The sequence below is a fragment of the Dipteris shenzhenensis genome, chromosome 2, assembly GCF_047967505.1.
Source record: "Dipteris shenzhenensis isolate YYH24624 ecotype China chromosome 2, Dip_SZ_1.0, whole genome shotgun sequence".
Taxonomy (NCBI): Eukaryota; Viridiplantae; Streptophyta; class Polypodiopsida; order Gleicheniales; family Dipteridaceae; genus Dipteris; species Dipteris shenzhenensis.
In genome coordinates, this window is record NC_141597.1 from 58,617,165 (window position 1) to 58,630,858 (window position 13,694).

General features: G+C 42.0%; 1 protein-coding gene across 5 annotated transcripts in view; it reads left to right on the plus strand.

Moving 5' to 3' along the window:
• Positions 1-1,093: 1,093 nt before the first annotated feature.
• The window catches only part of LOC147905055 (putative sulfur deprivation response regulator), a 34,064-nt gene continuing 21,463 nt past the window's right edge, over positions 1,094-13,694 (plus strand). For all 5 annotated transcript variants that reach the window (XM_087397187.1, XM_087397192.1, XM_087397202.1 and 2 more), the window contains exon 1: positions 1,094-1,573. In XM_087397187.1, the coding sequence (XP_087253313.1) occupies positions 1,529-1,573 (45 nt within the window). In that variant the 5' untranslated portion in view covers positions 1,094-1,528. The remainder of the gene's footprint in view (positions 1,574-13,694) is intronic.

The window sequence follows — 13,694 nt, forward strand, 5'->3', positions numbered from 1 at the left end:
ATGTCCACTCAACTCAAATGCTGCCATGTATAATGACCCTTGGAATATGAAAGGACTGTATGCAAGGAATAAGAGTGGAAGCTATGAATGCGAAATCAATGCAACTCCTCTCATCTTTGTTTCTTGTAAACAATCGTGCTTGTTGAGCCCCATCCAAACGATGAAGTAGATGAGTTTGTGGAGAATGGGAGCTTAACTTAGATGATTGCCCTTGCATAATCATGTTCTCATTCTAGATCAAGTAGCTCGGCCATGCTCGATTTGTGCCACATCTGTAGCCTCAATGGCTTTTACTTTTTACTTTGTGAGGTAAAGTAGCTGCATGCTACATTAGGTTGTTCTTTGATAATGCGCCAAGGATGGTAATAGATCTGAGGAAGGGGAGGAGAGAAAGTGAGACACAGACATGCAGAGTTTTGTGAATGCTCAGCTTATCTCTAACTTGTGCGAACCCTTAGCCTCTGATTTGTGTGATAAAGTGACCCTCACAAGTGCGAACTTACATGACACGGAGGGTGTAAACACCCTAGAAAAGCGGAAGAAGTGGATGAGGGGAGGGAACACAATTGTGAATCCTCCTAGCTCGTTCTGACCGTGTTGTTCGGGCTCTAAAAGGAGCAACACGTGGGTGTGTAAGAGGGTGGTAGTGATTGGTGGATAAGTAAGGGCAAAAAATATACAAACCCCTTCAAATTTTTGGGTGTCTTGATTTTTGGTGCGTACTTTAGGATGATGGGAATTCGAAAAGGGTGGGTAACAGTGGGGTGACAACTAATTTCTTCTTTTGGTGGGAGGACTACCGCCGCAATCCGGGTTTACGATAGCTTCATGCGGAACATGATTGGCTATTGTCGTCAAACGGCCTCCCTTTCGTAGATTTTTCCACACTAAACAACCTCACAAAGCTGCGGTTCTTTCATTTTTCTTGCTCCATTCGTCAATTCGAAAAGTTGACCAACCCCAATTGACTCGTATGTGGGTGGCACGTGTAAGTCAGGGAATCGCGTGCTGATGACCATTCCTGGCCCCCTATGCATGCGAGCGACTTTTACGTGGCGCTTGCCAACCGACACATTCAAATTGCTGACGGCTCGTGCTCAAAGCTCTGGCGATCGCCTGCGCTTCGATGGCCGTGCTTGTGGGAATGCCTCTTACGTATTTCCGCTTTGATTCACTCTGTAGCCTACAGATCACCCCACATCGTCGCTGAAAACAACGATCATCGATCCATCAATTCTCCCTAGGACCCTCTGTTAGCCAAGTGTGGAAATCAGGTGCTGCATGCCTTCGCGGTAGACTCGTCGGAAAAGAATGTGGGCACTTCCAAAGGACGATCGGGAACCCCTGCAGAATGACTTTACCCAAAGGCTGGTTGATTGATATCGAACGGAGCAGCTATGCTCGTTCGTGCCGGTTGTTTCCGTGGGCTTCCCGCTCAGCTGGCCACACAGATGTTTTCTGGGACTCAATGAGCTTGGGACGGCCGCATCCACGTGTTTTCTACGGGCTATGAAATAGCAGAACAGGAATGCTATTCTACGACTCCGTGCAGGCTGCTTCATCGGTTTTCCAAGTAAGTAGTAAAATGATATCCTCACATTTTCGGACGATTGTCCATGAGGATTATGTGTTTTGGGACTTTTCCGCGAATCTTACTTATGGCCAAAGCACCTTATCCAAAGATTCAGGTTCCGTGATTTCGTTGTGAGAGAATCGTTACTGGCGATAAAATCGCCCATGAATTTCTCTCTTGTGACCCTACCACGGCAGGCGACCCGTCATTATTCGAACCAAAATATTTTCAATGTGCGCGTGTTAATTTTGTACAGCAATTGAATCCCAAGTGGGCGCAATGCATCGACCCCTAGGCTAGCTTGCAGCACTTGATTAGGGTTAACAAAGATATATGTATTGGGGCATCAATTTGAACAAAGTGCATCGGTTACGGGACATGATGCGTCTTTGGCTATGAAAATGTTGGACATTTAGCTTCCATCAAGCACTAAGCACTCCAAGCTTCTAATCTTGGAGGAAATTGATTTTAAATATTGTTTCTTTTCCATTATTCATTTGGCCCACGAAGAGCAATCATGTAGGAAGTAGTTTGTATTGAGAGTCAGCGTCCGCTTGCTGTATTACTATGTTACAGTCCGTTCACATTGCTAGTTACAGTCAGTTCATGATGTTACAATTACACCTGTCGACGATTGCATATCATGAACGGTGTTCCTTTTTATGATGTTACAGTTACACCTGTCGACAATGAATATCGATTGCATATCATGAACGGTGTTCCTTTTAATTGGATATCATGACTATTGTCCCTTCATGAGTTCAATCAAACTGGTTCCATCTATATAAGACCTTCAAGACCTTTGTACGGTAGCATGCACAAAGGATGACCAAATTGTGCCATTGGTGCCCCAATTGGTACTTGTGTTAATAAGGAGGCAAAAAGGAGCTTGTTAAAAATCGCCTCTTCCTTGCAAAGAAGACATCTTGAGGGATAAAGAGGCCTTGTCCATGCACATTCAAATATTGTTGACTACTTCCTCCACTTTAGAAGCGTTCGAGTCTATTAATTCATTTAAGGTTAGACAGATCATGTTTGAACACCTCAGTGATAATCATGTTAAGCCAAGCAATGCTATCCTTTCATAAATCAAGCCCTTCCATCATTACCTCGTAAACTCTTTTGCAATCACTAAGTGATTTGGTTTGCATTTAGGCTGGAGGCAGTCACTTAGGACAGAGTTCTAATTGCTCTGGTCCATGTGGCACATGTGGCAATGACTTCTGAAACTTTCTGGTGATCCAAAGTTTATCTTCCTTTCTTTTCTTCCTGTCACTCGGCCCCTTTCTTGGATCACTTTCTACAATAAAAGGGTTCACATAACACCATTTTATGGGCACTTCTCAGTTGGATAAGGTTTTGAAAGATCGAGCTGGGTATTTAATCTACATCCTTTCCTGCCCATAGGGCTTTGTTCAGGATTAATGGGCTGTTATGCCTCAATCAGTAGCTCTCAGTGATAGGCTCAGTCAGGCTAGCACACATTAATAAAGCAATGGCATCAGAGCCGTCCTACATGTACCATATCTGTGCACCTTTTTCAGCAGCTACTTTTTGAAGTTCCTGGATGACTTAACTCCATTTGTAGGTTTTAAAGTCTTCATAGTCCTGGGGAATCCAGTGATTTCAGTTCAAGCATCGACATAATTATTGCCATATGAGGTTTTGCATGACATTGAAGGAAAGTAGTCTAGCCATACAACATGCATGTATGTCTATACCTGGTTCATACATGCAAAGGAGGGTGGCATAGGGTCTCAGGAACTGAAGAAAATTAAATATGGTGAGTACGTTTCATTTATTCTATGGCTGGCAACCTGTTCTGTGATCTCAAGGTTGTTTTACCTCTGAGGTGAGCCTATGATTAACTTTTCTTATTTAAAGGAATAGCTGGTTAATCTCTTGTGTCCTTTGCAGGTTGACCTCTTGCTTTTGACTTTTAACAAGTGCTGCAAGTGTTTGTGACCTGAGGCAGTGATCCTTTAAGGAATGCATTTATTGCCCTCAGTCAAGGTCTTGTTAAAAATTCCCCTCATACATTTTTGAGGTAATATAGTAATCCCATTTTGTATTTAGATAAGTGGTCTGATGCATGGACATTTATCCTAGATACCCCGCCTATACATTCTTCAAAGAGACCTGATAAAAACTCCCTCTCTATATGCTGTATGGTAGACGTTTATATATTCACCTTGTGTTAATTTCAGATGTGATACCATATGTGTGTAAAGAGTGACTACTTTGGGTTTGAACTCCTATAGTACAACTGCGAGAGAAGCGAGAGTATGCTTTCTTCAAAAAGTGGTATATACATGAAGACTCCAAAACAAATGAGATCAGCACATTATCTTGAATGGATATCTCTATTCTTCCAGATTTAATTAACGTGGGGCATGATGGTCTCAAGGAGGTAAAAATACCTATGCCAATTTCATCTCAGCCCTTCAGCACTAATACAAAAATCTGCAAATGAGTCATGGCTTCATACTCAAAACGTGGCAGACTTAACTAATTCGCACTGGATGCTGGAAACTCAAAGCAGCAGCATAACTTCAACGACTGGGGCTGCAGTTGAAATCACAATTGAAGGAGATGGGGAGAGAGAAACAGGGCACAGACACTAGGGGCTAGAATAAGGGCTCCCCCCCCCCCCGAAAGTCTTTATTACAATAAGAAACTTGATACAAAGTTGGCTCACAGGGGAGCAAGATACTGGCAATACTCGAATCTCTACATGAGAGCACAGAGGCTCTAGATTTATAGCTTGGGGCTCACCACCAGAAAGCGTGTGGTTTCTAAAAGCAGGAGCCTGCTTTCTTAGCCTAGTATAGGTGAACTTTCCTAAAAGCAGGGCTTTTAGAATTTCTCCCAAAAGTATCCGTGAACTTATCTTCTGTGGGCCCTCTAAAAGTTGGGCGCCACGTGTCCTGGTGCTTTTCCCCTTAAATAGTGGGAATTTTAGCACTCTCCAAAGTCTTGTCACAAAACAAAACAATAGCCAACCATTACACCCATTGATAGTTAGCCAATGCATGCATTCTGATTCTATGGACTAATCCTAGTCCTTTAAATAAATAGTGGGAATTTTAGCACTCTCCAAAGTCTCGTCGCAAAACAAAACAATAGCCTTACCATTACACCCATTGATTGTTAGCCAATGCATGCATTCTGATTCTTTGGACTAATCCTAGTCCTTTGGGGAGAGAGAGAGAGAGAGAGAGAGAGAGAGAGAGAGAGAGAGAGATTATTCCTGTTTTTTGGAAGATTTTGTTTCTTGACTTGCTTGTTTATTTTTGCTTAGTTACCTTCTTCCTTTCGTCTTCCTTTCTTGTTTTCTTTCTCTTTTGTTTATTTGACGTATTAGTAAGCACTAGGTTTGCCCAAGAGACTCTGCGGGTCTTTAGAAACCTAGTATAGCTGCTTATGCTTGGGCACTGATAATGACATAAGTGTTGCTTTGCTTGCTAAGTATGTCTTCATTTTGTTTTTCATAAAAGTTTTTGTTTACCTCTTTTTTCTTCTCTTTCATTTCTCTTTCATTTTCTGTGTAGATTTTTGGTCTTTAGAACAACAAAAAATCTAAATTTGTATGATTGGACTTATTCTAGTCTTACAAAGGTATATATATATGTATATATATATAAACTTTTCTCTTGTTGACAAACATCAACATTCTTTGAATGAAGTCTAAACAGCCAAAATTATTTCTCTCTTACATTTTCTTGGGACGTCAATACACCCCTCGTGACATTCCCTCCACTTCTTTATCAGTTGTCCTCAACTGAAAAGCTTCTTGGTATAACTGCAAAACTGGTGGAGAACTGAGAAAAACTCCTCATTGCATCTAGTGCCAAGTAGTCAAAACTTGGATTAGAACTAACCGGGTCAGGAAGGGTATGAATGTATTAAATGTCATATTCTTGAAAAAAGGCTTTTTTGTGTTCTTGTTTGAAAAGCCTGAAATGGCTGCTAGAGCCCTCCAATATGGGCTTTAGACAATCAGACACCAGCCTCTATATCTGGAATGGTGACTAAGGAGTTCTCTCCCGATGCTCCCAGATCAACAAGAACCCCTGTATGGATATAACTTCATGATTTGCCTCTGTATCTATGTAATCAACTGCCCTTCTTGTGCTCTGGTCTAGGAGAGGTATTAGGTGTAGAGGAGGAAAACTTCATAAATCCTATAGGAAACCCCCAGGTGTGCATCAAGATTGATATTGCTGAAGAGCTTCCTAAGACCCTGGTCATTCTAAACAGAAATGGCAGCATATTCATAGAACAACCATTGCTCTACAAGAACTTACCTTGTTTCCTTTGTGGTCTGTCTAGTCATGTTGTCAAGAACTGTCCCTATGAAGAGGGGTAAGCCCAAAGATGCTGCTCCTCCTACCCATAAGCAACCTGCTATATCAGAAAAATGGGTCTCAAAGGCTCCTTCAGGGCTTGATAACAATAGATAGAAAGTGCACTCCTCTAATGCCTCCAAGAAACATTAGAAAAAGGGAAGGAATTAGTGCCCATTCCTTCTACTTCCAAAAACTCCTTTGAACCTCTTAAAGAGCAAGAGGTTGAAGACAAAGGGAAGAAAAGCCAAGAAACTGAGGATGATATCATGATAGAAGATGTCTGGTCCAAGGAGTTTGAAAAGGATGTAGGAGATTGCTCGTTGATTGAAAGCCAATTCCCTCTCCCCTTTCTTTCTAGCATTGCAAGAAGTCAGGGCAAGTGGACTTAGTCTATAGAGTAGACTAAAAGTAATTGATAAAAGAAGAAATTGGTATTATACTCTTCATTTTGAGGGGAAGGGAGGAACTGTTGTTGGTATACTCTCTCATTACAAAGGAGGGGTGCTTCAAGTAGTTACAGATTACCAAAACAGATGGGTAATGCTCAAATGCCTTATCAAGGGACATAACTTTACAGTTATCTCATTATAACCATAGTTCAGCTCGAATGGACTCATTCTTGTAGAGGAATGTTTTCTATCATTGTAAGCAAATTCTAACAGTGGCAACCACTTGTCCCATGTATGTTGCCTGAATGAAAGATATGCTCTAAGCATATCTTCTAAAGTCTGGTCGACTATTTCCGTTTGACCATTCGTTTTAGGATGATTCCCACTACTCATTCCTAACTCAGTCCTTAGTGCCTCAAACATAACAGTCCAGAAATGACTCGTAAATTTAACATCCTTGTCTGACACTATGGATTTGGGTAATCTAGATTCCATGCAAACGAAATAAATAAATTCTCCACTTGTGAGGCACTAACAAACTGGTAAGACGATCAACCACCAAAGGATAGAATCATATCCATCTTGTCTTGTAGGCAGACCTATAGTAAAGTCCATGGAAATGCTCTCCCACCTACCTAGTGGTATTTCCAAGGGCTGTAAAAGTCCGAATGGCTTCACCCGCTTTGCCTTACTTACTTGACACGAAAACAACGTGCGACATATTCATGAATATGCTTTTTCATTTTTGGCCAAAAGAAATCTTGTTTTACGAGATCATATGTCTTCTCGACACCTGATTGTCCCGCACACGGGCTATCATGGCACTGTTGAATGACTCTTTGCCTAAGATCATTCTGATACTACCTTGCCATTTCATTTCAGCATACCATCCGCTATGGTATATCTTGCATAGGTTTGGTCTTTTTTGGATGCCAGGTCATTCTTTTTCCCGGGTTTAAGCACATAAGCCTTAGGCCAAAGGCTTTGGACAAACTCGTCTACCTTTTGAGTTTCTCTAATCTCGGCCATTAGAGCACTCTAAACTCATTATGCATAATTCGTGACAACACATCGACATCTTTACTATTCTTTCCTTTTCGGTACCAAATAGTCATGTTAAACTCCTGCATGAGCTCTGCCCACCTAGTTGGGCGGCCTCTCAAGTCAGGTTGTTTACAGAAATGTTTCAGAGTATCATGATCAACATCAACATAAAACTCTAATCCATACAAATAATGTCTCCATGTTTTACAAGCATGGACAACGGCATACAACTCGTTGAGAGGGAGAAAACTTCTTGCTTTCACCTTCCCTCACTTGCATCGGTTTTGATGAAAAACGGTTTTTAGGGATCAACTATTTTTAACACCGGTCTTAAGACCACAGCTTGTTTTATGGCGTTAAAACTTTTTCCCTTGCTGCTGACTATATGACCAAGATACTCCACTTCATTAGCCATGAAGATACACTGGCTAGCCTCTGCAAAGAGTTGGTGAGTCCTCAGTACTTCAAGGGATTGCTTTACATGCATTAGATGTTCCTCCTTAGACTTGCTGTATTTGAGTATATCATCAAAGAAAACCAGGACAGATTTATAGAGATAGGGCTTGGATCTTGTTCATGGAAGGTTGCTGAAGCATCAGTGAGGTCAAATGCCATCACTTTGAACTGATATAGACTGCGTTCATTTCTGAAGGCGTTTTTGGCTCATCCTGCTCCATTCTTATTTGATGGTAGCCTGACCTTAAGTTTGTAAAGTACTTGCCTTCACCTGTCTTGCCACCTCCTCCCTTTCAGCCTGTGATAGCCTATATCGTGCTTTATTTACTGGTTTTGACCCTGGCTCAAGGTTAATTGCTTGGTCCACATCTCTCTTAGGTGGTAAGTGATGAGGAAGATCAGCAAAAACATCTGAAAAGAATCCACAATTCTCCTTGAGTTCCCTTGCGAAATTTCTGGAGGATATAACTGTTAATTTAGGAGGTTTGAAGCCCATAAGTGTGACCTGTTTTCCTGAATACAAAAGCTTCATAAACATCTTGTCTACATTCATAGAGAACTCGCCTAAGGTCCTCAGCCATTCACAGCCTAATGTAATATCAATAGGCCCCATATCTAAAACAAGTAGGTATAATCTCCAGAGAGTTTAGTTTGATGGCTTGGCAACATTGTTTGCTGATGGAGTGCTCCCCATGAACCACTTTCAGCCCATGTGCCAATGTGGATGGGAACAATCTTACTGCTTGGATGGTTTTGGAGTTGATGAAGTTATGGGTACTTCCACTATCAAACGAAATGTGGACAGCTCTACCATTAATAATCCCCTTCAATCTAAGAGTTTGGCCACCCCTAGAGCCCATGATAGCTTCTGAAGAGATGCTGTACAAAATAGATTGAGTGTCTCAATACACTTCATCATCCTCTACAAAAGAGTTACCTTTTGAATCTCTGCAACATCCACATATTCATCAACAATTTCAACAATCCACTGTCGGCATATTCTTGGGCAACTGGACTGGTAGTCTCACTGATCATGGAGCTCTCCCATGTAAAACTGTCGGCATATTCTTGGGCAACTGGACTGGTAGTCTTCACTGATCATGGAGTTCTCCCATGTAGCATCACTTGGGTCAAGAGCTCATGAATAGACAGAGAACTGAGAAAGAATTACGACATATCGATTCACACAACAAACACTTCTATTCCTTATCAATCAGAGCGCATCCCGACCGGGCTTGTTGCTCATTACAATGCATATGAAATAGTCACAATGGCTCACACAGTCATCTACACATGCTCTCTCACGAATACGACCTGCTCCACAGCTTATAGCAACACATACACTGCCAAGCTAAGCCGCCTCTGCTCGTGGGTTGCCAGTAGCTTGCAAACTGTCTACCTTAACAGTGTGGAGAGGCCAAGAGTCGCGTGTCCTTCCTGGATTTTTGGAGGTCGACCCTCATGGCACCGCCTGGAGACTTACAAAGAGCGACCGTACAATATGCTCACAAAGAGCCGATATCCAATGCTCACAAAGAGCTTGACATCAATTGCCAACAAGATTGCTCACAACAAGCATGATTCAAAAGGCAAAATCCTGATCACGGAGGTGATCAACCTTGGCCAACATGGTGACATCATTCTTGCTCTGGTCTTCTACTGCCATTGCTTTATCCTTAGTCGGTTTCAATTGCTCATCTCATTGCTTAGCAGTACTTCTCTATATGCCCTTTTTCACGTCGAGATGATGGAAGTACTCTAGTCCTAGAGCTCTTCCCATGTAACCTAATGCTTTCTCATCTTTCTGCTTCCAGATGGGAATCTTGTCAGCGTCATGAGAACTTTTCTTCGGTTTCTTGTACGTGCCAGCAACTATATTCCATAATCCCTTTTGCATGAAGAGCAGAGGTGTAGCTAAGTGCCATGACACGAAGTTCTTTCCATTGAAGGTCACCAGTATGGCACCATGCTTGTCTTTCTTTGACATGTCCATCATCACAACCTCGTGTTTTGAGAAGAACTCGAAAGCATGCCTCATCTAGGATGTTGAGGGACGAACTATTTCTGTGACCTCGATTGCTTCTGGGTCTTCTCACAACCGGGATACTCGACCGCTTCTGAACAACCTTCCTAGACATGCATGAATCACAATGATCATTGTCACAAAGAATCTTTGATCAAGCGTCGACCGTGTGGCTCTGATACCACTGTTAATTTTATGCTTCACTGATTCATGCATGCAATTAAACTGTTGTATAGTCAAAGCTAAAACTATAGCCCATGAATAGACAGAGAACTGAGAAAGAATTACGACATATCAATTCACACAACAAACACTTCTATTCCTTATCAATGAGAGCGCATCCCGCTCGGGCTTGTTGCTCATTACAATGCATATGAAATAGCCACAAAGGCTCACACAATCATCTACACACGCTATCTCACGAAATACGACCTGCTCCAAAGCTTATAGCAACACATACACCGCCAAGATAAGCCGCCTCTGCTCGTGGTTGCTAGTAGCTTGCAAACCATCTACCTCTAACAGTGTGGAGAGGCCAAGAGTCATGTGTCCTTGGATTTGTGGAGGTCGACCCTCATGACACTGTCTGGAGACTATGAGAATGAGGGCGGCTCGTTGCCTCCACCTCCTACATAATCTATTGCATGCAAGAATGCCACGTGGACAATCACGTCTAATTGAAGGAACATGGTGGAGAGAGGGAGAGAGAGAGGAAGTGATACTCAAAAGGAGACATAATGAAATGGAAATGAAATGACTAGAGCAATGAACAAAAATGAGAGTACTCACATGTAGACCAAAGAGCTTGTACCTTGATACTTGATTGATTTGACACTAGACAAGTACAACTCTTATATAAGAGCACGCACACTCCTATGAACAACTATGCATATTGGATAACTCCCAATGTGACACATGGCATTCACAGGACACACTAGAGTAGAACTCGCACTAGAACACACTAGAACATACCAAATTGACTCAACTTGGCTGCATATTCTAACATCTCCCCATGAAGGCAAGGTGAGAGACTACTGGAATGGAACCAAGGACAGAACATGACAGTGACATGACTACTGAACTATGCAATGTTTGAACTAGACATGGCTCCCATGCCAACTCAGAGACTGAAGTCTGAGCATGGTTCAGAGGTCGGATTGAGCACTCACATGGCTTTACGTCCCAAACATGACTCAGGGTTCATGTCTCAGCATGGATGCATGAACAACTCAAAGGTCTAGAAGACCAGTGCACCAACATCTTGGAACTCATATGCCAGGCCTAATAACGAGACCCTATCAATGCCAATACATGGCTCCTACAATACATCCCCCTCTTGACTCCAGGGACTAACTAGGAACATGGAGTCACACACCAAACATATAAGAGAAAATACATCATTTTAAGAGGACAATCCAAGGCAAAGGACCTTTATTGATGCTCCAAACATTCATTTTAGAGGGACTACTCAAGGCAGAGAACCTTGAACTCAAACATATAAAAAATATAAAAGATTTTTTTCATTTTATGCATAGCAAGGGCAGAGAACCCATGAGCCCGAAGTAGCTACCGCACAAGAGTGTGCACATCTTGATGCAAAGAGGTATGTCGGTGAAGAACCAGGCGAGAATGCCCTCGAATGATGTGTCGATGAAGGCCATAGGAGCAGCTACCAAGGGAGATCACGTCATGACTCTCAATGTGCTGGAAGGAGTTACAAATGTCGAGTAACTTCACTTGATTTTACAATGTCCTCGAACAAATGTTACAAAATAGTGGCGATTTTGCAAAATTTCTTGGCAAGCCTCAAGAGTTTTACATAGAGGAGGCTGTAATACAACTGTAGGAATCAAAGAATCAGAAAAGCCCTAATTTTTGAAATTAGGGTTTCTGATCTTTTCTCAGAAACATGTAGAACTGTAAGCCCTAGCGCATCAGAGGCTAAATATGCCAAAATCTCCAAAAAATACTGAAAATCTGGGCTAAAGTTGCAAAAGTTGATTTTCAGGTCAAAAATCACAGTTTTGACAGTTTTTCACAGATTTCAGCACGAAATGAACCTGGAAACTTGCTGTGAGTATTGGATAAGCTTCTCCTCAGTAGGACGGCCAGTTTTGAAGCAGAAAATGTCAAAAAAGATGGCTGGAACCCTAAAACCGGAGGTGGTTTTGGCAATACTAGCAGTGGTTTTGAGGATGGGAGCTGATTTTGAAGGGGCTTTTGCACCAGGATGAGGCGCCCCGTTGTAGTGACTGCAAATATGCAAGAAAATTTGGAGTTGATCAAAACCACCCAATCGAAAAGCTGTTTTCTTGTTTCAGCAAGCGTTTCTCGTGATGAAACTCATCCAAAAGCTCTCCAGAAGGCTGGACCAGCAAAGAGAAGGTGCGGCAATCGCTGAAGAGATGGTTTGAGTACAAGATCAAAGTGATGGCGGGCTGGAGCAGCATCGGACTTCAATGGAGAGGCTAAGGAAAGGGGAGGGCAGCTCTACCTTGGAGGGAGAGGGTAGCTTCCATTTGCGGGCCTCCCTCATCCTGTAGGTTGAGCTAGGAGAAGGGAAGACGAAAGGTAGGAGAGGTGGCTCTGATACCACATGAAGGAACATGGTGGAGAGAGGGAGAGAGATAGGGTAGGCTATGGAGAGAGGAAGTGATACTCAAAAGCAGACATAATGAAATGGAAATGAAATGACTAGAGCAATGAACAAAAATGAGAGTACTCACATGTAGACCAAAGAGCTTGTACCTTGATACTTGATTGATTTGACACTAGACAAGTACATCTCTTATGTAAGAGAGCATTATGCATTATGCATATGGGATAACTCCCAATGTGACAGGTGGCATCCATAGGACACACTAGACTAGAACTCACACTAGAGCACACCAAACTGACTCAACTTGGCTTCATGTTCTAACACTAACCACACCACTTACCCTAACTTTGTAGATAACCTCATGAGGATGAGCATCCACTAACTCCAACATTTGAGGTGCTCCATGTGAAAGCTCTTTTGCTTTATGAACTGTCTCTTCAAACTTATAGTGAGCCCTCCTAGCTGAAGCTATAATTCCTTCAAGGTTAATCACATGTTCAGGATCATCATCTCAGACGGGACCTGCTTCAAAATCAGTCACACTATGGGTCTTTTTCCTTCTTGAATTTGGCTCCTCTTGATATGATCAACCCTTTATTCATAGTATCAGGTAGGTTTTGTATCCTTATGATTTTATTAGTTAGCTCTTTGAATTCTTGGGTCATAGGACCCAAGCAACTAATTGCTCATGTATTGATTGCATTTGTTCTTGATGGATGGTTTCCATAGAGCCCTGCTTCAAAATCAGTCACACTGTGGGTCTTTTTCCTTCTTGAATTTGGCTCCTCTTGATATGATCAACCCTTTATTCATAGTATCAGGTAGGTTTTGTATCCTTCTGATTTCATTAGTTAGCTCTTTGAATTCTTGGGTCATAGGACCCAAGCAACTAATTGCTCATGTATTGATTGCATTTGTTCTTGATGGATGGTTCCTATAGAGCCCTGATTATGGCCTTCAGGCTCTTTACTTTTACTTGCCCCTTCAGCGTGTTTGTTGCAGTAGATCTGAATCCCAAAATGTCAATGCTTTCAGACCTGAGGAGGTCCTCAATCACCTCATTTTTCATATTGGGGTCCTTTTCCAATAATCCCTGCCTTCTGGACTGGTTTCCAGACTTTTTGGTAGACATTTCAGATGCAGAGAAGTCCAGAATTCAATAATTTTCACTGTTTTGATCCAGAATTCAAAATTCAATAATTTTCACTGTTTTGATCTAAAATTCAAAAATTCCCCAAATTTATGGCATAGACTGAAGTCA